The sequence below is a fragment of the Meriones unguiculatus genome, chromosome 2 (genome assembly GCF_030254825.1).
Source record: "Meriones unguiculatus strain TT.TT164.6M chromosome 2, Bangor_MerUng_6.1, whole genome shotgun sequence".
In the NCBI taxonomy this organism is placed as follows: Eukaryota; Metazoa; Chordata; class Mammalia; order Rodentia; family Muridae; genus Meriones; species Meriones unguiculatus.
This window is the reverse complement of record NC_083350.1, coordinates 156,868,202-156,891,701: the sequence shown is the minus strand read 5'-3', so window position 1 is coordinate 156,891,701 and position 23,500 is coordinate 156,868,202. Positions and strand designations below refer to the sequence as shown.

Below are 23,500 nucleotides of genomic sequence, written 5' to 3'. Positions count from 1 at the left end.
GATCTCTTCCTGCATAGTAATCAAAGCCCAATTCTAGCAGAGACCTTCTGAATTTAAAACATGATTGTACAACAAAACAGAAAGAACCACAGAAAACAGTATAGGCTCATTGTAAGTACATTCACTGTTGCTGAAAATCAGATTTCTATAAATTTAAACCTACATAGAAAATTTCTTGAATGAATTTTATTAGTGTGTTTTATGAACTGCTCGGGGACAAAAAAAAATCATTTTGAGATTTGTTCTTATATTCTTTTTTCTGTTCTAAAAGAATATATTAAAACAGAAATGGTAGCCATTGGTTTAAGAGAAATCAGTATTGAGAGTTATAAGGTTTGCAAATATTATTTTACCATTTCATTTCTAAACACACATTAGAATCCCGGAAATTCTATGTTCAATATGTTTTCTCCAATTTTAAGATTTAACATGTTTCTTCCAATTTTCAGAAGGTTATTTTGTAATCATGTTTTGGGTGCTGAGTCCAAAGCTTCTGTCTGATCATTACAGAGCACATTTGCTTGCCTTAATTAAACCACAGCCTTCTCAACAATGTTTGCTGTCGTTCATCTAGTAGAGTTTCTAGACAAGTCTGTCAAAGCACGATGTCCCTTTAGAAAGGAAAGAACTTGGGATACTCAGGAGTTCTATTCATGTCTTCCTCCCGCGTCTAGATGTACTGCTTTATTCAAATATAAAGAGAAGAACTTATGACTCTAAAGAGCATTGATGGAATGCTGAGGCAACATCAAAGAGCTGGGAGGTGGAAAGTCCTTCTCTTTGATCTCTTGTCCCTATCAAGGCATGGGATTTTGCCACCCCTGTGTCAATCCTTTGATAGCCTCTGCTTTGGAATGCTTCTGATTAGAACATAAACAAGTACTCTTTTCTCAGTCTCCCAGGGACTTTTCTCATGGATCCAATAAGTTAAAGCCAACTCAGAGGTAATTCTTTCTGGATGAGTCAGGGAGATGTTGTGTATGAAGTCATCATACCCAAGACAACTGAGATATTTAAAGCTGGTTAAAAACCACAAATGTCATTTCTGATTCTTTATATTACCTTCACCTGTGCCAAAGAATAGCATCAATCAATTCTGCAGCATCAGAATCTATCATGTTCCAAAGTACTGTCCTAAGCACAGTGTGTCAATGAATTTCTGGTTGCTGTTTTCCTGTACATGCTTCATTTTTTTTCCTTGTGGTTGCAAATAGGGATTGCTTGGGAAAATATGCACTTCTAAATTTAAGGACCTGAATACAGATTCCCAGGACCACAGACAAAGTCAAAGCTTAATCATAGTGCTTGGTAGGCAGAGAAAATTAGCTTTCTGATTGGTTGTCTAGTTTAGCCTATCAGTGAGGACCAAGTTCAGTAACAGACTATGCCTTAAAAATAAGTTAGAAAAATGCTGAGGAATACACATGAGGTCAACTGCTAGTCTCTATATGCAGCTGCACAAACATATTTGTGCACCTATATCCACAATTCTATACATATGAATATACACTTGCATCACACACTTAAAAATAAAAAGAAGAAACTATTACCTCAGTGTGTTAATATTCTTTTCTCCATAGCTGCACAGTTTTGAAAAAGGAGGAGATTTTAAAGGTTAGAGTAGATGGTTTCTCATTATTTGATAAACAAGTCATTGCACACATACAGATTTTGGAGGCAGATTGGACATAGGAATGCAATATTTATTAAATTATAGCAGTGTGAAAATTAACTTAAATACTATGAGTTTTGGTTCATTTACACACAAATACTTCTAAGAGTAACATGCTCAGCATAAGCTGGTCATTATTCAACAGTACTCAGTGTGCTCTCTTTTAACTTGCTAACTGAACTTCTGTGTTTCAGTTCTTTGTACTGTGAGAGAAGGCATTCCTACATGGCAGGGCAAAACGCATTTGCTACCAGTCACAACTCCGTGCTCTTTGCTAGAGGTTGCTTATTGAACAGAAATGTGACACAGTTCTATCCAGGGAGTTTTAACCGGTAACCAGTTGGAAGCTTCTAAAAAATACTCTACTTGATGAAAGATCTACTATTCCTTGTGTTACTCTATATGAAATCTGAACAAAGTAATGTTTCTTATAACTAGAGAGCTGACCTCATGTCATGGAGAAACAGATACTAGGATAAACCAGCGAGTAGTCAGCAGCAGCAGGAAAATGGGAGACACCCCATTCATGATGGCATGACTGATGCTGTTAATCCAGGACTGAAAGTGTTTTAGCTTTTATTTTTATATCAGTGATATCAAATAAAAAGTCCAGTATTAAATCTTTGCCCACATTCTATTATTTATATCTTACTTGTTGTTAATAATTATAAACATTTCATTTCAAAAGTTATAGACAGAAATAAATGATACATATGATATATATGTTTATATATATAATCTTCACTTGAACATAATGTTTTACAGAAATTGTCAACTTATCATTTTATTACATATATAAGAGCTATATTTCATTGTTAGATAAGATATTGCTATTTTTAGGTGATTTTTAAAATAATCTGTTAAATAAACCATTTTATTTCTATATATTTTTTATTTTTTATGTTAATCACAGGTTATTTACTTTGTATCCCAGCCATATCCCCCTCCCTCATGCCCACCTTCCCTCCCTCATCTCCTCCCTGCCCTTTTCCAAGTCCACTGATAGGGGAGGTCTTCCTCCCCTTCCATCTGACCCTAGCTTATCAAGTATCTTCAGGACTGGCTGCCATGTCCTCCTCTGTGGTCTAGAATGGCTGCTCCTCCCTTGGGGGGAGGAGGTCAAAGAGCCTGCCATTAAGTTCATGTCAGAAAATACTTCCTGTTCCCCTTACAAGGGCACCCACTTGGATACAGAGTTACCATGGGCTACATCCCAGCAGAGGTTCGAGGTTATATCCATTCATGGTCCTTTGTTGGAGAAACAGTCTCAGAAAAGACTCCTGTGCCCAGATGTATTTGGTCCTTGTGGAGGTCCTGTCCTCTCCAGGTCATATTAGCTCCCCCTTCTTTCATATGACTCCCTGCACTCTGCCCAAGGTTTGGTTGAGTCTCAGCATCTGCTTTGATACACTACTAGGTAGAGTCTTTCAGAGGCCCTCTATGGTAGGCTCCTGTACTGTTGCGATAAACCATTTTCTTACATTTTAAAATACACATATTTGTTAGAATGTTTTATATCATTTGAACAGCATTTTTTAAGATGCTTTATGACTTATCTGAGAATCTGCTTGAGATTAAACTACTCTGGATAGGCAATATCTGGTATAATTGGCTCATTTATCATAATTAAATTAATATACCCAAATATGAATGAAAATGCACTCAGTGACAATAAAAGAGTTATAATGCTCACATAAATGGCAGCCCATTGTGTGCCCTACTGGAAAAAGTCATTATTTTATTGAAGCTTTAGATTCTCTTCTCAGTTCTGTTCCTTTTGAAGTACTACATACATATAGACGCATAAACACATACATGCGCAAATGTCATTTAACAGTGTGGCTATGTTCTGTCACGTGTGATTGTGTGTTTACACAATGTCAGATCACTGTAATGTGCTAAGCTATAGTCTTAGGACACCACCACTATAAATCATGACCTCTGTTAATCAAAGAGGCCTCCCTGAGTTCACGGATATAATTCCAATACATATGACATTTGTATGTATACACCATTGCTCTCCCTTGTGAGTGTCAAAAGGCTAAGCATCTGTATTAATTCCAGAAATTAGTTTCATAGCTAGGGATCTCCTCCATTTACAGTCCGTTAATCATTGGTTGCCTTGATTTAATGAAATCTTAATTGTTCCTAATGGAAGCTGTTTTTGAAAAGATGTCGTCAAGTTTATCTTTCTCATAAAAGATTAAGTTCTTATAATTTAATAATTCTGTTTTTAACTATACTGCAAATTTCTAGAATAAATGTCCGTAAAAGAAACCTACATAGTGATTGATAACCAGCAAGTGACTAATTTTGCACAAATACCAAGAAAACAAGCAACTGGCTCCTGGTGTTGCCAACGATATAAGTATATTTAATAATAGTGATTTTTTTCATTGAATAATTAATACTGATATTCAATAATACATATTAAGTTCACCATTATATTAAAAATCTCTGTGCTAGATGCTTTATTCTAATTTAATGCACCCTGAAAAAACGTCTTGATTTTTATTATTTAAGAGAATGTGCAAAGTTCTCCTTTATAATCTTTGAACTTTTATCTTGAGAATAGTCGGTAGTCTATGAGGAATAGAATGCCCAAAGATGAAATGCTCAAATGCATAGGCAAATAAAACATTCATGAAGGTGCATCCAGGAAGAGTTTTCCTAAACTGGATTTCAGCAGAGAAGCACGGACAGTACACTTTCTGCCATTCTCCCACTTCTTCACTCCACTTGCTCCTGAGCAAGACGTGCTTGGGTATGAAAAGAAACAATGGAAAATTTACTATCTCACCCAATGAAAGAATGGTCAAGGATGAAGATGTGTTGACAATGAATAAAAATAACAGCATAAGAAAGTGTGTAACCTCCACATACCTTTCAGATACAATGTATAGTCTGAAAATCCTAAATATGTTTGTGTGTGTGTATATGTGTACATACATACCTATATACAAATAGGCGATGACACTGGAAATATTTTGCTCTCAGAAATTACTATCTAAAAATAGCTAGATCTCTTTTTTTCAAAAACAGTTTCCTGTAAATAAAAATTATATACACTAAAGTGGATAAACAGGGCGATATCTGGTATAAGACATTGAATTCAAAGGGAAGCATAATTTCCCTCCTCACTATGAAACTAATCAGAGAGAACTTTCTTATATCAATTCTACTTAATGTACTTGAATTAATGATGTCTAATCCCAGGTCCATCTTACAGTAATTGTCTCCATGGGACAATTTTCTCTACACTCCCGAGAGGAGTGGTCTCACAGCCATAGACTTAATTACCATCATGGTAGAATGCTTACCAGTGCTGAAAACAGATGATTCACAGTGATGCGTCTCTGACTTCCATGTGCATAGGAACCAGTCAAAACTCTTACTAAGAGGACAGTATGTTTAAGTGGGGTTAGTTGTTGTCTGGGATCCTGCATTTTCTGCAAAGTAATATAGGCAGCTCTGGATGCTGCTCTGGAGATCATCATCACTGACTGCCCAGCTTTGATTTTAAGATGGAGACTCGCTTAATTCAAGGTCTTCTCAGCTGAAACTATAGCAATTATTTAGGCTGAGGTTATTGCTTCAGGTAATGCCTGTGAAAGTATGGGTTTAGGAAGCCAGGTATGGTGGTGTGCACCTTTAATTCCAGCACTGGGAAGCAGAAGCAGGTGGCTTTTTTGACTTTGAGGCCATCACAAACTATATAGCAAGAGCCAGGGCTACATAGAGAAACAATGTTTCAAAAGCAGAAAACAAAAAAAACAGGAGCAGATTTATGGTTATTAATCCTAATATCAACCTTGCTAAATCTTGTTGACCTGTGGCTAGACTTAGTCTCACGTTCTAAGATTCTAGCATGGGCTCATCTTCTATTGTCCCTATCTCTTGGTGTACCTGTGTTAGTCTCCTCATTTTGATCTCCAATTCATAACCTGCATGTTTTGGAAAACCAGAGTCATAAAATGAATAGTAGCTCACCTAGATGTCTCTCATTTGGACAGAGAATATCATCTTTTGCCAAACTTTAAGCCACCTGCTGGAATTTGGCGTGGTCCTCTTGGCAGGACATCCCAAATACTGATTGCCCATGAAGACGCAATTAACCTAGCACCTGTCCCTCCAGTCAGTAGATTCCAGCTCTTTCAGGATCTTGGCTCCTGCTGCCTCCTAAACAGCCTTGTCTCCAGGTGTGTAGCTGTTCTGTGGCCCTTAGCCCATTTTGTTTTGATCAGAGTTTACTCCATAAGTCAAAATTCTAGATAGACTCTCATTTTTATCTCTTAACTTGGTTTGATGTATGACAATGGGAAGAGAATACTGTTTACTCAGTTTTTACTATTATATTCTTGACTGGATTAGTATAAGGACTCCAGGGAGAGCAATATAGAGAGATGTTATATGGTTGGCAAAAGAAATGTTAATACATTTTAAAATAAAACTTATATTTGACAAATTTCTATTTTTCCTTGCCACTGACAAGGCAACATATCAAATTACGATTTTATATACATACACTTTAGGTCAAGGGAGAAGAGGCACATACCAGGTTTATATCTGATATAATATTGATAACAATCCAATACTATTAATTTTAGTTTTAGTTGTATTTGTATGCATGATCAACCTGGCATACTTGTTAGATAGTATGACATTTCCTGCAACGAAAATATAGCCTTTCAAGATCTTCATAGTTTCATATGTCTAGTATTGTCTACTATGCCTCATAGTTGGCTTTCTCAAAGCCAGATGGAGAGAGCTTCACCTTCCCAGCCTAAAACGCCTGAAAAGAACCAAGAGCTAGACATATACATTTCTTTTCCTTCAACAAATTTTATGCATAAATATTCAGAAAGTCTAAGAAAATGTCTTTTGTCATGTGATTTCTCTGCCCTGGCCTTTATACATTTACCAATCGAGATACATGCAAGATTTTTTTTTCTTGTAGAGATTTATTACCACAACTACCTCTAAAAGATCACATAGACTCACTAAAGTTAGGTAGGCTTCTCAAAATTCTATAGCTTTCAGTTGGCAGAACCTGTAATCATGCCTTGGCTGAGCTCTTCTATCAAGCTCTTTCTTTTAATCAACCTTGGAGTACTGACTGGTTTTCCTTAACTTCACTAGTCTTTGTCTGATAAAGTTTTTTTTTTCCCTTCCTAATTTCCCAAGATAGATTATAGAGTAATTATTGTGGCTTATTATGCCCATATGGTGTCAAGGAGGGCGATTTCATAACAAATATCAGGGGAAGGGAGATTAAAATGTTATCTTGAGAAGAGAAAAAAATATGTGGCTTTTTTTTTGTATTTTGGTGGTAAAAAAAGATGTGATATGGTGCGTTGCAAGTGAATATTTGTTACTCCAACATTCTAACTGCTTTTAAATTTTCATATGCTGTTAGAAAATAATAACTATGGTGTTTACAAAATTTACTTCTGCACTTCGTAAATCCAGCTTTACTTTTACATCCCAACACCAAAAGAGACCTTTTCATTTAATATGGAGGCATTTATGCTATAGAGGTGAGGCCTTGCTTCCCTCACTCTTTTGTAGGAAGGAAAATGTTAAATAAATATAAAAATGATCAGGCAGAGATAGCTGACTTTTTCTTTAAAAGGAATCAAAAGAGGTGACACAAGTACATGTTAACACAAGTAAAATGTTAACACAAGTTAACATGCATATACACAACACCACATGTACGTACACAGGTGTAGTCACACACATATGCACCTATGCACATGTTTTCACACTTGTGAGTACATAAAGAAGTGAGTTCTAGCAGCCCATGGTCAGGGACTGCTTAAAAGATGCTTGCCCACATCCTCCCTCAGGAGTATCCTGGGAGGCAGGGTTTTTGTTTGTTTGTTTGTTTGTGTGTTTGTATTTTCTTTGTAGTGATAAGAAATAATGAACTTTTGATTTGTTAGAATTAATGAAACATATAAAGGAAATATTTCTTCTTCTTTTTTTTTCCTTTCTGTTTTTAGACCAGGCCTCATTACATGGTTCTCACTGGAGCAATTTACAATGCAGATGAGGCTGGAATTGAACTCATAGAGTTTCACTTTCTTCCCAAGGGCCTAGAGTAAAGGGGTGTGCTACCATGTTCCACAGGCCCTTGATTCTATCCAAAATACCACAAAAGGGCACGGTGGGGGGGTGAGGTGGGGGATATGGAAGAATACGTGAACAAGTGATATGTAAACCATCCAGAAAGACATTAGCCTCTGAAAATGAAGTTATATTTGGTTTCCATACTGCTACAAACCAAAGGAGCGATACCACATGAGATGATTCCAAGATCATTACAGTCATAGTCACAGAAACACCGTCTTAATGGCTACATATCACCTGGCAATTTCTGCTCAATATCTTGGAGAATGACATTGAAGTCATTTACATGATATTTAAGTGCAAGCACACTGTGAGAAGGAGAGAGATTATCTAAAGCATGGTGTTGTAAGCAAATGGAAGGCGTATCTTACAAATTAAGGTGACCAAAACCAAGGCATGAGTTGTGGGGATATGCTTATCACATTCATAAAGAAAACTCTCCTCAAAGTAGTGGACACAGATTACTTTGGAATTCTTCCCCCAACTTTGAAGAGTCACTAATTCCTTTCTTTGCTCCTTTGGCTTTTACAGAGGGGTACTCTAAAGCCTGAACATAATTATTGGTTCAGATTGTTAGCTATTTGGGCCAGATGGCTGTGGGTTTCTAAAGTCCCAGTTGCTTGTGTTATTTTTCCTGAGTTTGTCTATAGGGTCTGAGGATCAGCAACTTGAAAGGGTTGCAAACTTGTAAAATGGCGTTATTCATGGGGGCTGAGTGTTCATCAGTGTGACCCAGCACAAAACATATTCATTACAGGCATTCTTATTCTGCACAATTTGCCACACAGCACTGGTTTCAGGAAGGGGGAACAGACAATGGCTTATAAAATGGCTTTTGAATGCCTAAAATGAAGGAGAGTACATTCTGGAACTCTTCTGATTTCTTCTCTGAGAAGCATGTTCTCGGCGACTTTAACCGAGTTCTGCTGAGAGAAGGCAAAGTGGAAAAATTGGAAAATGACTTTTTTTTTTAAATGTGTTTCTGGGGGGCAAAATAGAGTGGGAGAAAATAAATGGAAAATAAGTTACAGGGAGATTCTGTGAAGCAGGGAATATGGAAGTAGCTGAAGACAGCTGAGGAATAATGCAAAAGGTGGGGGAGGGTAAGCAAGAATGGAGCCACAGTGATAAACTTAAAAGGAGCCGCAGAGCAGAAGGAACATCATAAATAATCATATTTTCAAATAAGAATACCATATCAACTCTGTGACCTGGATACAGCACCAACCTCCTGAGATATTTCTAGCACTCTGATGCACACAAAAAATGCAATTTTCAGCTCAGGCATTTTATTTCTCAGTGTAAACAACCTTTGGGTTTTTAAAATACATATCTGGAAAGTGTTTTCATAAATAATGTATATATTATAAAAATTTGACTTGTAAACTATTGAGTTCTTGTCCCTTCAGTACTCATTGTGAAAACTCACTGTGGATAGATAGCACTCTTTTGGTAGAATTCGCTAGAAGAAAGATACCAATTTTACCCAAGTTATCAATTTTGCCCACGATGAACAAGATTTTTTTTTTTTTAAGTTCAAGACAAAGGGAAAAAAAGTATCTGGAACAATTTTGCTCAAACTAAAGAAAGGGCTGAAATAAGGTAGAATTCCTTTGTTAATTAGGTCCAAATTCTGAGGTGTTCCTTTAAATCTTGCTAATTAAGAGAAATCAGGAGTGCAAGATAGGCCCCTTTCTTATCTTCAAAGAGTAAAGATGAAAGAAAACAGAAAATGAAACCTCTCCACTTGGGCTATTCTTTAAAACAGAGCTCCAGGAAAATCGGCTTGTGTGCTCCTTGGAGGAGACCTGGAGGGGGGAGGGGAAGGTGCATAATTAGAAGCAAGTTTTCCCATTTTATTAAATTCCTCCACCGCCAAAATACACTGGAGGTATTTTAAGTGAAACCAGCACTTAAAGACCCCTAAAAAGCAAGATGATTACATGTTTGTGGCAGAAGAAAAGGCCAATTAGGAAAACAAGAACTATTTAATGTGCCATATAAAAACAAGCCTCCAGAAGTTGATTTAAAGTTTTTTTTTTTTCTTCTTCTTCTTCTTCTTTTCTTTCTCCCTCCTTCTCTCGCTGTCTTTTCCCCCTCTTTCCTGCTGTAATTTGTCTCCCCTTTGTCGGGGCACGCTTGGAGAAAGTGGATGGAGATGGAGGAGGGGCGGGGAGGGCTGAACCCCACCCCCGGCCGCGCTCCCGCGTCCCCAGCGGGTCGCCAACCCGCGCCCGCCACCCTCCCGCTCCCACCCTCCACGCGCGCCCTCCCTCGCTCCGGTGACTCCAGCAGCTTCGGATTTGGAAGCTCGCTGATTGGCTGGAAGCGATTCAACACTCGCCAGGCAAAGAGCTTTGTCTGAGTTGAACTGAAGTTGTAGAGATTTTCAGACTGGAGTCAGCAATCACGGGTGTTTAGTCTGCAGCCGAGCAGAGAAGGGGGAAAGAGATAGAAAGAAAGAAAAATAAATCGAGGATCGCCCGGGGGAAAAGACACACCGCAGACTGCTCCAGCACCCTGGGCTAGATGGGGACGGAGTCCACGCGGGGAGCGAGGCCGAGGTGACACCGCTCCCAGCCAGGAGGACCGGCGGCCACCCCCGCCAGGAGGGGACCTCGCGTTCCTGTCTGGAAGTCGCCACACGGTGTGTATGCACAACTGAAGTTTGCGAGCTGTTAATTGCTGTGTGATTAAGAGTCGCTTTCAAGTCGCCGAGACCCGATGTGGCTTAGGGCTCGGAGCGGCGGGGAGGGAGTTGAGGGGATTGCCGGGCTCTTGTAACTCGCCCCGGGAAGGGGATCTTGCCACTGACCGATGCACCAAATGAATACTAACATGCACTTTAGATTCGCGCTTGCACTTCTGATGGCGTTCTTCAGCCACGACGTCCTGGGTAAGAATCTGAAGTACAGGATTTATGAGGAGCAGAGGGTCGGATCGGTAATTGCTAGACTATCAGAAGACGTGGCTGATGTTTTATTAAAGCTGCCGAACCCTTCTGCCGTTCGTTTTCGAGCGATGCCACGGGGGAATTCTCCTCTCCTGGTCGTAAATGAGAATACCGGAGAAATCAGTATAGGGGCTAAAATCGACCGCGAGCAACTGTGCCAAAAAAACTTGAACTGTTCGATAGAGTTTGATGTGCTCACTCTGCCGACCGAGCACTTGCAGCTGTTCCACATCGAAGTGGACGTGCTGGACATTAATGACAATTCCCCTCAGTTCTCAAGACCCGTCATTCCCATTGAGATATCGGAGAGCGCCGCAGTGGGGACTCGCATCCCGCTGGACAGTGCGTTCGATCCAGATGTCGGTGAAAATTCCCTCCACACCTACTCGCTCTCTGCTAATGATTATTTCAGTATCGAAGTGCGGACCCGGACAGACGGGGCCAAGTATGCTGAACTCATAGTGGTGAAAGAGTTGGATCGCGAGCTGAAGGCGAGCTACGAGCTCCAGCTCACGGCCTCCGACATGGGAGTGCCTCAGAGGTCTGGTTCCTCCATCCTGAAAATAAGCATCTCGGATTCCAACGACAACAGCCCTGCCTTTGAGCAGCCCTCTTACACAATACAACTCTTAGAAAACTCGCCCGTTGGAACCTTGCTCCTTGATCTAAATGCCACAGATCCAGATGAGGGCGCTAATGGGAAAATTGTGTACTCTTTCAGCAGTCATGTGTCTCCCAAAATTATAGAGACTTTTAAGATCGACTCAGAAAGAGGACACTTGACTCTGTTCAAGCCAGTGGATTATGAAATCACCAAGTCCTATGAGATAGACGTTCAAGCCCAGGATTCGGGTCCCAATTCCATTCCTGCTCATTGTAAAATCATAATTAAGGTTGTGGATGTCAACGACAATAAGCCTGAAATTAGCATAAACCTCATGTCCCCTGGAAAAGAAGAGATATCTTATGTTTTTGAAGGGGATCCCATTGATACATTTGTTGCCATCGTCAGGGTTCAAGACAAGGATTCTGGGCTGAACGGGGAAATAATCTGTAAGCTTCATGGGCATGGACATTTTAAACTTCAGAAGACATATGAAAACAACTATTTAATCTTGACCAATGCCACTCTGGATAGAGAGAAGAGATCTGAGTACAGTTTGACTGTGATTGCTGAGGACAAGGGAACACCCAGCCTCTCTTCAGTGAGGCATTTTACTGTTCAGATCAATGACATAAACGACAACCCACCTCGCTTCCAGAGGAGCCGATATGAATTTGTCATCTCAGAGAATAACTCGCCAGGGGCGTACATCACCACAGTTACCGCCGTGGACCCAGATCTTGGTGAAAATGGACATGTGACATACACCATTTTGGAGAGTTTTGTCTTGGGAAGTTCCATTACCACGTATGTAACCATTGACCCATCTAACGGCGCCATCTATGCCCTCAGGATCTTTGACCACGAAGAAGTGAGTCAGATCACTTTTGTGGTGGAGGCCAGGGATGGAGGGAGTCAGAAGCAACTTGTAAGCAACACCACAGTTGTGCTGACCATCATTGATGAGAATGACAATATCCCTGTGGTTATCGGGCCTGCGATGCACAATAACACTGCAGAAATCTCCATCCCCAAAGGAGCTGAAAGTGGCTTTCATGTCACAAGAATAAGGGCAATTGACAGAGACTCTGGTGCAAATGCTGAACTCAGTTGCTCCATAGTAGCTGGTAATGAGGAGAACATCTTCATCATAGATCCAAGGTCATGTGACATCCATACCAATGTCAGCATGGAATCCATTCCCTCTACCGAATGGGCACTATCAGTTATCATCCAGGACAAGGGCAGTCCTCCTCTGTATACTAAAGTCCTTCTGAGATGCATGGTCTTTGACTATGCAGAATCTGTGACAAGCACAGCCATGACCTCTGTCAGCCATGCGTCCTTGGATGTGTCTATGATCATAATCATTTCCTTGGGAGCGATTTGTGCAGTGTTGCTGGTTATTATGGTACTCTTTGCAACGAGATGTAACCGAGAAAAGAAAGATACCAGGTCCTACAACTGCCGGGTGGCAGAATCCACTTACCAGCATCACCCAAAAAGGCCATCCAGGCAGATTCACAAAGGAGACATTACCCTGGTGCCCACCATCAATGGCACTCTGCCCATCCGATCTCACCACAGATCCTCTCCATCTTCCTCTCCTACCTTGGAGAGGGGGCAAATGGGCAGCCGCCAGAGTCACAACAGCCACCAGTCCCTCAACAGTTTGGTGACCATCTCATCAAACCACGTGCCAGAGAATTTCTCATTAGAACTCACCCACGCCACTCCTGCTGTTGAGGTAAGATCACAAACTACAGCGCCTGGTACAGCCAGCTGTTAGTGCTCATAGACTGGGCAGTGATCACACCTTTAGGGTTGTCATTGATAGGTGACTATCCAGCTCCACACCAGTCACAATGAATACCTATTCTATGTTATGTCAGTGAGTAAATATGAAGTTCACATGGGATTGTCTAGTCAGAGTCCTTGCACGTCTCAGAGCAAGATGCTGGGAAGGAAAATAACTAAAGGGACCCACTTATTCTCATTGTTAAAATCTCTCCTGAAAAATCAACATCCTGGGCCTTCAGAATCTCATTCCAGTGCATGCTGTCTCTGTAAAACTTTGTGCAGTATTCTGGCATTGTTGTAACTAGTTGGGCTAACACAATTTTACTGGATTTTCTGATTTTAATATATTTTTACTTCTGTCCATTTTATCTAAACTGTAAAGACGGCTATTTTAAATGAAGTCTTTCAAGAATGAACAATTCAGTGTTCTGAGATGAGCCAGCTCTTCCTGCAATTTATTTTAACTGCGTTTGGAGGCTGGCTATGCTTTCTGCACCGCCTAGCATATGTAAATCACTGACATACAGAAATTGTGTGTTTAGCATGTAATAACAGGCCGCTCCTTTTCCTTCCTTCATGCACATGAATGCTTGAGGGGCTTTTCTTTTCTGTTCGGAAATCAGTTCTGTCTCTTTGGTTTCCAGCAGGTCTCTCAGCTTCTCTCCATGCTTCATCAGGGGCAATACCAGCCAAGGCCAAGTTTTCGAGGAAACAAATATTCCAGGAGCTATAGGTATGAATTGTCCTTGTGTGAGCTATTGTGTCTCAGGTAACTTAAAACGCCAAATAATAAAATTGTGTGTTTCCTTCACTGCTAGATATGCCCTTCAAGACATGGATAAATTTAGCTTGAAAGACAGTGGCCGTGGAGACAGCGAAGCAGGGGACAGTGACTATGATTTGGGGAGAGATTCTCCAATAGACAGGCTGCTGGGGGAAGGATTCAGCGATCTCTTTCTCACAGATGGAAGAATTCCAGCAGGTAAGAGGGAAATGACAGCTAAATCTTTATTTCCACAGCTGCCACACTACCCAGATGATGGGCAGCTTCTCTCACCCTGCTCCCTCTGCTGTCTTCATCCTTTGCACTGAAAACTGGTGTAGTCTGTACACTATTAGCAGCAAACAAGTGTGAGGCATTTTTAAATCTCCTTCCCCAAATCCACAATCGGCAATTGGTAGAGAGGAGACAAGTGTGAAGGCTGAATAGGGGAAGGGAGGGAGGGGGCAGGGAAGAGAACCAAGCCACTACCCTCCTTCTTCTGTCCGACCCAGCAGTGCCACAGGGCACTCCCGAGCAGCTCCAGAAAATTACTAGGTAGCTGTTTGTGTTCAGACAGCCTGTTTCGTGAGGAGCAGAGAACTGGACTATAATTTGGAGGATGCATTTCCTGTGATGGGGACCAACTCACAAAATCAGAGACTAAAATACCCTGGGAAAGGGTATACTTTAAGCACTAAAAATAGGCCAAGGAATGTACCTTTGTAGGTGGTGAGTGGAGCATATTTCATGCCACCTTTCATTTTGAGTCTGTACAGCAACGAAGGAGGAAAACAAACCCAGAGGGGGATTCATAAAGCACAGAGCCAGGTGGGGGAAATTCTATTAAGTTTTGAACCAATTTTTGTCTTAGTGACTCTTGCCTCTAATTGTGCCTAGGAACTCTGATCCAACTGAGCAAGTATTGAGAACATCTGTAGCAGCCCTGTTCCTAAGGGCTGTAGTAAGAAATCAGCCCTTAGGAATGCAGGAGTGTTTCCCTGACTGTCCGTCTATCTAAATTCATTGACTGTCAAGCAAATGACTGTCACGTTTGAGGTTTTGCCACTTTAGCTATAGTGGTGGCTGTTGACATTATATGCATTTTAGTGACTAACTTCTTAACATTTTAAGAACATTGATATCAGGTTCATTGGAGTTAGTTGTGGTGGTAGCAGTGACATTCATGTTCAAATATGTTCTCAGATTTGAAAACCGGAAGCTTATCAAGGTAACAGCAATGTGCCCCAGGCAGACAGGCAGGCAGGCTGTGTCTGGTGAAGATCAGATGGTGGTATCAGACCCAATTTCCACACCCTTAACCACTAATCTACAACTTATATAAAGTAACAAGAGCTTTGTTTGTAAAATAAATTGCCTGGCTTGTTTGTTATAAACCCCTCCCCCCACAAAGCTCATGTGCATATGTGTTTGCCCTTGTGTGCCCAGGTAGGGGCAGGAGGTGGTGGATGTCTTTCTCTGCTCTCTTTGCCTTGTTGCCTTGAAAGGAGACCTTTTCTTCAGAAGCTCATAGATACAGCTAGCTGGTTAGGTAGCAAGCTTCCAGTATGACTTTCTCTGCCCCCCTAATGACAGGGTTATAAGCACCAGCAGCCATATCTGGCTTGTACATGGGTGCTGGAGAGTAAAACTCAGATCCTCATGCCCTCAGCCACTGAGCCATCTCCCTAAACCCATATTTGCTTTTATATCCATTCATAGACATAGTAGCCACTCTGAAACCATTAAGTGTTGCTCGTTCAGTTGTGACGTACTTTATCTCTGACTAGATAAATGTATAGGAAGGCTGTCTACTTGTATTGAGGCCTACAGTGTGCATGTTTGCACAGTCACCCTGGAATCTATTTTTTTCAATTCATAGATTCTTTAGGCCAATCTGAAGACAAATTTCTGAAATACCTAAGGAAACATATATGCCCCAAGACACCATGCTCAAAAACAATTAGTTTTGTTATTCTGGCTTATATAATGAAGCTGGTTGAATTTCTAAGATTCTGTGCTATGATGCTGATAGGGCCCTACACGAGAATTGCAGAATTTTCCAGGTTAGGTTATTTTATAAACAGAAGCACATGGGCATAACATCAGTATTACAACAGATCTTTCAAAACACATTAGGTTGGTTGATTGGAATTTTAATTTATCATGGAAATAAAGTGGAGAATAAAAAATAGACTGTTCTAGAAAAATAACCTTGCCATTTGTGGATCTAAACAACATTTGAGGTCTTTTTAAACTTCAAAGTCATATAATTTGAATAGTTAACTTTTAATGTTTTGTTCATGGATTCATTTGTGCATTCATTCATTCATTTATTCACTCATTTACTACTTACAATCGTGGGAACTGAACCCAGAGCACACCAAAAATCAAAACCTTGCTTTGTGTTTTTTCAGTGATACTCATCTCTCTCTCTCTCTCTCTCTCTGTCTTTTAAAGCAGTTATTTTTCCCTCCCCTGTATTTGCAAAGTTACCATCTTCCCATGTGTTCATGTCAGTAGAATTATTTAGTGCTTGAACCAAATAATGATTTATAATAGCATTAATAAACATTAGAGTATAAAGAGATTGAGTTAACTGTATGAAGGCAAAGATAAACCCTAGAAAATAGTGAATCTTGCCTATAAAGTGCCTTTATTTCCATCAATTTTATATGGTTATTCAAAATTATAGGGTGTGTGTATGTGTGTGTGTGTGTGTGTGTGGTGCAGTGTGTGCGGGCACATGTATGTTTCCAACCAATTAGGTTATAAGAGGCAATTCCTGCCTCAATTACTTCCTTCCTCTATGTGGGGCTAGGCCATTCTCAAGCAGAGCCCTTAAATGAGCAGTGATTGGTGATGATGCCATTATGTCCATGTTTTGCTGGCATAGATTGCAATGAATACTGAGTGTCTGCAGAGATCTTTTAATCATGAGCATCGCTGGGGTGACACTGTGTCGATATCCTAGATTCCTATTCATTCTGGCAACTTCTGCAGGCTCATTAGGGTGTAAAACTTGTGCTTCGCAGAAGTATCTACCCAGGAAATACTATGAGTAGAGAAAAATGTTGGTCCACATCTGAATTTTATTAACAAAGATCAGCACAATTTTCTAAAGTATGTATATTTTTAGTCCTAAGTGTCTTGTTCCAACTCTTTTCTGCATTGATTTGTGAACAAATATAGATTGTGTTGCACTGTATGGCTTGCCAAAAGGGCCATTTCTGGTCATTCATTCTTCTAATACCCACACAAATGTAGGGCTTTTTTTTTTTTTTTAAATCGAGCAGCTAAACAAACTTGCATTTTTATCTGTTGACTCACGTTTGTCAGCGCTTTCCTTTTTTTCTCTTTCAACTTTGAACTCCTACACTAAGCATGCATATTCAAAGCCTCCATGTTTCCAGGGTATGATGCTGCACATAGATTGTGTGTAAAGGTTACCCTGCCTACTCTTACCTACCCTTCCTGATTGGGTCTGTTCCACTTGTCATCATTTTTCATCTGTGAGTACTTCAAATACTTACTTTTCATTCTACTCTATGTTGTCCTGGTAGGTTTCTTAGCTGGCTGCTGGCCTTGCTCACTTGGGTGGTGTACACTGTGGTCACCATAGTTTCTGGATGATAAGTAATTATCCCTTTCTGTACTGTACCAATGGGCAGGCTCATACTTCTTGTCTCTTGGCTCTTTCTACATTCATAGCTTTACTTCCTGTTGTTTTCACAACCTTTCCAGAACATTTTAACTTACCTTTTTTTTTTTAACTCAAAGTCAATCCCTGACTCTCGTTGCTCAGCAACACCGACCACTTGTATTATCTTTGTATTCAAAGTAAAATAAAATGCATTCTCAGCCTGTTCTCAATTTTGCCAGATTTGAATCCTTTGCAATACACAAAGAGGCTTCTCTTCCTTCAAAACACCAATGCTTTGTGCACACTGACCTTCCTATACGAAAAAAAAAAGCCTTTTCTTCACTTTGTGTACCTAATACCGCTCACCTGTTTCTTTCACACCTCTGTATTTTGAGGTATCAGCATTAGCATCCACTTTATTTTCCTTTTCTTAGCATTTCCTGAACATCACCTGCTACTTTACCTAGGTGTCTCTGATAGCATTTGTTATGTTTGGCTTAGAAGTCAATTTTCGGGGCTGGAGAGATGGCTCAGTGGTTAAGAGCACTGTCTGCTCTTCCAAATGGACCCAGGTTCAATTCCCAGCACCCACATGGCAGTTCACAACCGTCTGTAATGCCAGTTCCAAGATCTGACACTTTCACACTAAAGCGCATAAAATAAAAATTAAAAAAAAAAAAGAAAGAAAGAAAGAAAGAAGTCAATTTTCACTTAGGCACTGCCATGGCCTGTATTTGATGGGATCGTCAAGGCCATGGAGTGACTAGTTGGCTAGCCTTCTTACAGCAGTTGGTCTCACTTTTGTTTCTTTGTTAGCTTTTCATATTCCCCCTTTCTACTAAGAATGGTGGTCCAGAGAGAGCTAACATAGAGGTCATTGATAGAGAGGAGTGACTTCCACACAGTTAGACAAAATTATTTTTCCCTTTCTACTTACTTTTCATCCAGAAATTACGGTGACCACAGCATGTGGAGAAGCCACAGAGCACATAGTAGGTGATTTGATTCCCCTAGCAAGCAGTGTGGCATGCAATAATGTTAATAGAGACAAAGCTGGAACTCTGTTCCCAGCAACTGCATCTATGAAATCCGTGCTGAACATATCCCTATGTCTAGCATCAGTCCTGGTTTCTTCAGATGCAAGAGTTTCTTTGCATTTTCTGAAATCACGTCCTTTGTCTTACAATGAAATGCTATTGAAAAGACCAAGTGTTCTTTAAAATAAGTCATTATTCTATGGAATACATGTCATATCTTTGCAAAGCTCAGCTTTTATGAATTTTAGCAACTCTATATACCGAATTTAGAGATTTCCCCCTCTTTATTTTTCTGCTTTTCTCGTTTGTAGTGTTGTCTATGAATGTGACCACTCACATTTCACCAGGGAACCGGAATATATGGGAGAATGAAAGAGTGCACTTTTCGTATTCTCCAGTTTTTAAAGACTTTCCCATTTATTGAATATTAATGGATTTTAAACCCTAGATGTAGACATTATAACAGGACAACTCAGGATACTTAAAGTACTAATTAGGAACACCTTGCATTGCTAGTTTAATAGGCCAGTAAATAATGTATAAAACTCGTAAGAAAGACTGATAAGCACAATAACTGGAGTGCTGATGTTTTCAGAGCCTCCAATTCAATAAAAAGCATGTACAGAGGCCTTATTATCAAGAAAGTTGGTGAAAAATACAACAGTTGCCTGGTGTTGTTAAAAACTAAAGAGCTCACCCTCAGCTCAGTTGCCTGCTGTTGTCATTATACAGTTTATTTTCATCTTCTGTTTGATCACTCAAGTCTTAACGTTTTTTTTGGCTTTGTTTAGGTATAAATATGAATCTGATTTCCTATATTCACAGTACACTACTCAAAATGATTATTCCTTTCCCTTAAATAAATGGAGGAATATAACAGCAAGCATGATATCTGGTCCATATGGCCAACATTCAAGTGAAAAGTGAAGCCATAATCTATCTAAGGTGTCTGATAAGAGCTTAGCAGCGTGACAATAGAATAAAAGCTCTTTTTAACCTAAGAATACTACACTTTCTGTTGCTTTGGAGGATGCCATGTCTAATAACGGACCCCTCCCTGCTTTGTTTGCTCTCAGCAATGAGGCTCTGCACAGAGGAGTGCAGGGTCCTGGGCCACTCTGACCAGTGCTGGATGCCGCCCCTGCCCTCCCCGTCTTCTGACTACAGAAGCAACATGTTCATCCCGGGAGAAGAGTTCCCAGCTCAGCCTCAGCAGCAGCACTCACACCAGGGCCTTGATGATGACAGCCAGCCTGCAGAATCTGGGGAGAAAAAAAAGAGCTTTTCTACCTTTGGGAAGGACTCCCCCAGCGATGAGGACTCGGGGGACTCCAGCACATCGTCTCTGCTATCAGAAATGAGCAGTGTGTTCCAGCGCCTCCTCCCTGCATCCCTAGACACCTATTCTGAATGCAGCGAAGCGGACCGGTCCAACTCCCTGGAACGTCGAAAGGGTCCCGCGCAGGCCAAAACTGGGGGATACCCACAAGGGGTGGCGGCTTGGGCAGCCAGCACACATTTTCAGAATCCCACCAGCAGCACTGGAACCCCTCTGGGGACTCACTCCAGTGTGCAGCCTTCTTCCAAGTGGCTGCCAGCCATGGAGGAGATCCCTGAAAACTACGAGGAGGATGATTTTGACAATGTGCTCAACCATCTTGGCGATGGAAAACACGAACTCATGGATGCCAGCGAGCTGGTGGCTGAGATCAACAAACTGCTTCAAGATGTCCGCCAGAGTTAGGAGATTTTAGCTGAGCCTTTGGGTTTCCATGTGTGTGGAATTAGGGGACAGGGAAAAACCCCTCAAAAAACTGGCGTCGCCAAATAGTTGCATTTATCATAAATGTGTCTGTGTATATTGAATATTAAATACTGTATTTTCGTATGTATACGATGCAAGTGTGATTATTTTAATCTGTATTTTAAAAATACATTTGTACCTTATATTTATGTGTAATTTAACAGACAAATTTTATTTTTTTACTCCCATAACAAACATGTCTTTCCTAGTCATGCAGAAACTAGTCACTGTTTGAATCTATATCCTTTTCAACCAAAGGTACTGCTTAGATTAGTTAAGTTGGGGCAGAATTATACCGTATGAACAAACCCACTAATGTGTTATGTAACTCCTAGTTTTATTGAGCAATACAACCTCGAGCATCCTTAGAAACATTAAACAATTGTATGATTACTATTTTTAACTGCTTTCTGTTCGCTATGACAGATCACTTCTTACAGCAAAGTGGAGGAACAAAGTAAACCTGTTTTAGACCTAGAAGTATGGTGGTTATGAGAAGACAATGAATGACCTGTGAGTTCTTCATAGCAATGATGTGTTAGACCATGCCACCTGGCAGAGGCTCCTGGAAATACAGGGCACCATCCTGGCTTGATCCGGAGAATATTTTTCTAATACCAAAATGTTTACTTATAATTAAGCTAAACAGTGAACCTGATTTGATCCTGGCTGTATGAAATATGATCTAATGAAGTGGAATCTGTTCTCTAAATGAATAATAGCATTATGTACTCTACCAGCATGGAGTGTTCATAGGCAAAGACAGATAAGTCAGTACTTCACTCCCCTAGGGTAGTAAACATAATTGATTGATCTGAAACTCCTATGTGACTCTCCCCTTTTGCTCATAATACTTGAACATTTGCATTGACTGCATTGTCTTTTTGGGGGGCTATAATTATTCACTTTTAGCTTTTGTCTCTTGTGCATGCTTTCACAGTTTTGCTTGTATTTTTAGCCTATGAACATTTATAAAGTCACAGTTTTTGTTACTGCAATTTTATTCGATTTATCGTGTGACAAATGAAAACTTTATTTATTGTGCTGTTATCTTCTGTGTGGAATGCCTTGGTACGCGAGATCCTTATTATGACTATTATCATTTATGTCTAAGCTTCTATGAATGTTATTTCTATTAATACACTATCTTGATTGTAATCTCCGGAAAATTTTACTGTCAGTGAAAATAAAAGGAAAATTAAAGCAAAGCTAAGAAGCTGTCTGCAAGTCACCCTGCTCTGATGTGTTTAGATGCTTTCCATGCTGAAAACTCTCCCTGAGGGGAGATTCGGGGTTGGGCATCAAATGACAGATAGGGAACAGCCAAATGGCATGACAACAACAAAAACACACTGGAATGGGAATGAGTCAGAGACCTGTTATGGGAATGAAAATAATTGCCTAGATTTCTTCTGTATTATACCACCTAAATGTATTTGGTCGTATATTAACAGCTTAAATATTGCTCAAGTTACAAAAAACTTACTCAGAATATGTCATGCTAAGTTGATTTGATAAGGAAGAAAAGATGTTAGCCATACAAGCTTTCCAAGATGCTAAAATATTAAACTGATAAGAACAGATAGTACACCTAATAGTAGCCCAAAGATTGCTTGAATGGGCTGGACCTACCCATATGTAGCCAATGTGCAGCTTGCTCATCACGTGGGTCCCTTAACAATGGGAGTAGGGGCTGTCTCTGTTGTCTGCCTCTGGATCCCTTTCTTCTAGCTGGGCTGCCGTGTCTGGCATCAGTGGGAGAAGCTGCACTTGGTTGTGCTGTGACTTGAGGTGCCAGGGTGGGTTGGTACCCCTTAGAGACTTCCCCTTCTCTGAGAAGGAGAGAGGGGGAAGGAAGGAGGGGAAAGGGTGGCAAGAGGTAGGACTGGGAGGAGAAGAGGGATGGTGCTGGGATTAGGCTGTAAAGTGATTAAATAAAATTTTTCAAAAAAGAAAAAAGAGTTTAATAACACACACACACACACACACACACACACACACACACACACACACACACTTGGCTTACCAGCAGTGGACTTGCATGATTTCTAACTGAGATGACTCTAAAATGGCTAAAACTAAGATACTTAAATTCTCAAATGAGAACCACATTAAAAAGAGTGTAGCATCTCTTCCAAAAGGCACATTTGCCTTAATACAACCCTAGGGATTGTGTGTGTGTGTGTGTGTGTGTGTGTGTGTGTGTGTTTGTGTGTTTGTGTGTTTGTGTGTGTGTGTCTGGTGGTTTTGCTTTGTTTTAATAGATCATATGCACTAATGCTATGTTCATATAAACACATTTTCCTTCCACCTTTAGTTCCATTCAGTCCATATTGTCATAAAGGAAAAAGAGTTTCATAACCTCACTGCCCTTAATTCATATCACCAGCAGTAACTGAAGAGGCAAAGCTACAAATAGGGGTTTTTGAATAGCGTAAAACAAATAAACCACAACATTCCTACACAAGGCATTCCATGTCTCCAAACCCTGAGTTCTCCTGACTTCTCCAGTTATTCTTGCTTCTCACGCCCACACTCAGGTTATGGAAGAATTAGTGAATGATGTCAGTCTCTCATCTTGCTTTCCCCAGTAATATTTTCATAAATACCAAGATGTTTGCTGAATTTACAGCGCTCTAGCATCTCATCCATTTTTATCTCCTCTCGTTAGTAATACTCCACCTTGGCCTCAGACAAACAAAAAAGCAATTAAGGATGACCTTCTCATTTATTATTCCTCATTTCCTTTGGTCCCAAAGGACACCTTTCAATATTACTCAAAAATAATCATCTGCCATGGAAATTATCTTCCTAAGAAAATAACTCAGAACCTAACATGTTGCTTCACAAATCATCACTTTAACCTGAGCCTGTGTAATACTGAGCTAACTTTTCATGACTTAACTATTTATAGATCACTCATGTTGTGACTTATTCCTCACTTATTTATTTCTGAGTATTTATCAGACCATGGTTTAAACCTTTCTTAATCATTTAAATTCATTCTCCTGTCCTCTATGAACCCCAATTGGCACTTATTAATATGTATTTATTAAAATTCTTGTCTTACTGGAGTTACTGGGAGAGTCACATAT

General features: G+C 40.2%; 1 protein-coding gene across 3 annotated transcripts; it reads left to right on the top strand.

Annotated features, from left to right (window-relative positions):
* The first annotated feature begins 10,101 nt into the window (after positions 1–10,101).
* Positions 10,102–21,644, top strand: Pcdh18 (protocadherin 18). Of its 3 annotated transcripts, XM_060378285.1 has the most exons (5): positions 10,109–10,451; positions 10,654–13,108; positions 13,806–13,894; positions 13,980–14,143; positions 19,678–21,643. In XM_060378285.1, exons 2-5 carry the CDS (start codon positions 10,673–10,675, stop codon positions 20,343–20,345), a joined length of 3,357 nt encoding a protein of 1,118 aa, XP_060234268.1. In that variant the 5' UTR covers positions 10,109–10,451; positions 10,654–10,672; the 3' UTR covers positions 20,346–21,643. The 3 variants fall into 3 exon arrangements, with proteins under 3 accessions (XP_021516636.1, XP_021516635.1, XP_060234268.1); XM_021660961.2 differs by having other exon boundaries at positions 10,102–13,108; positions 13,809–13,894; positions 19,678–21,644; XM_021660960.2 differs by having other exon boundaries at positions 10,102–13,108; positions 19,678–21,644.
* Positions 21,645–23,500: the final 1,856 nt, after the last annotated feature.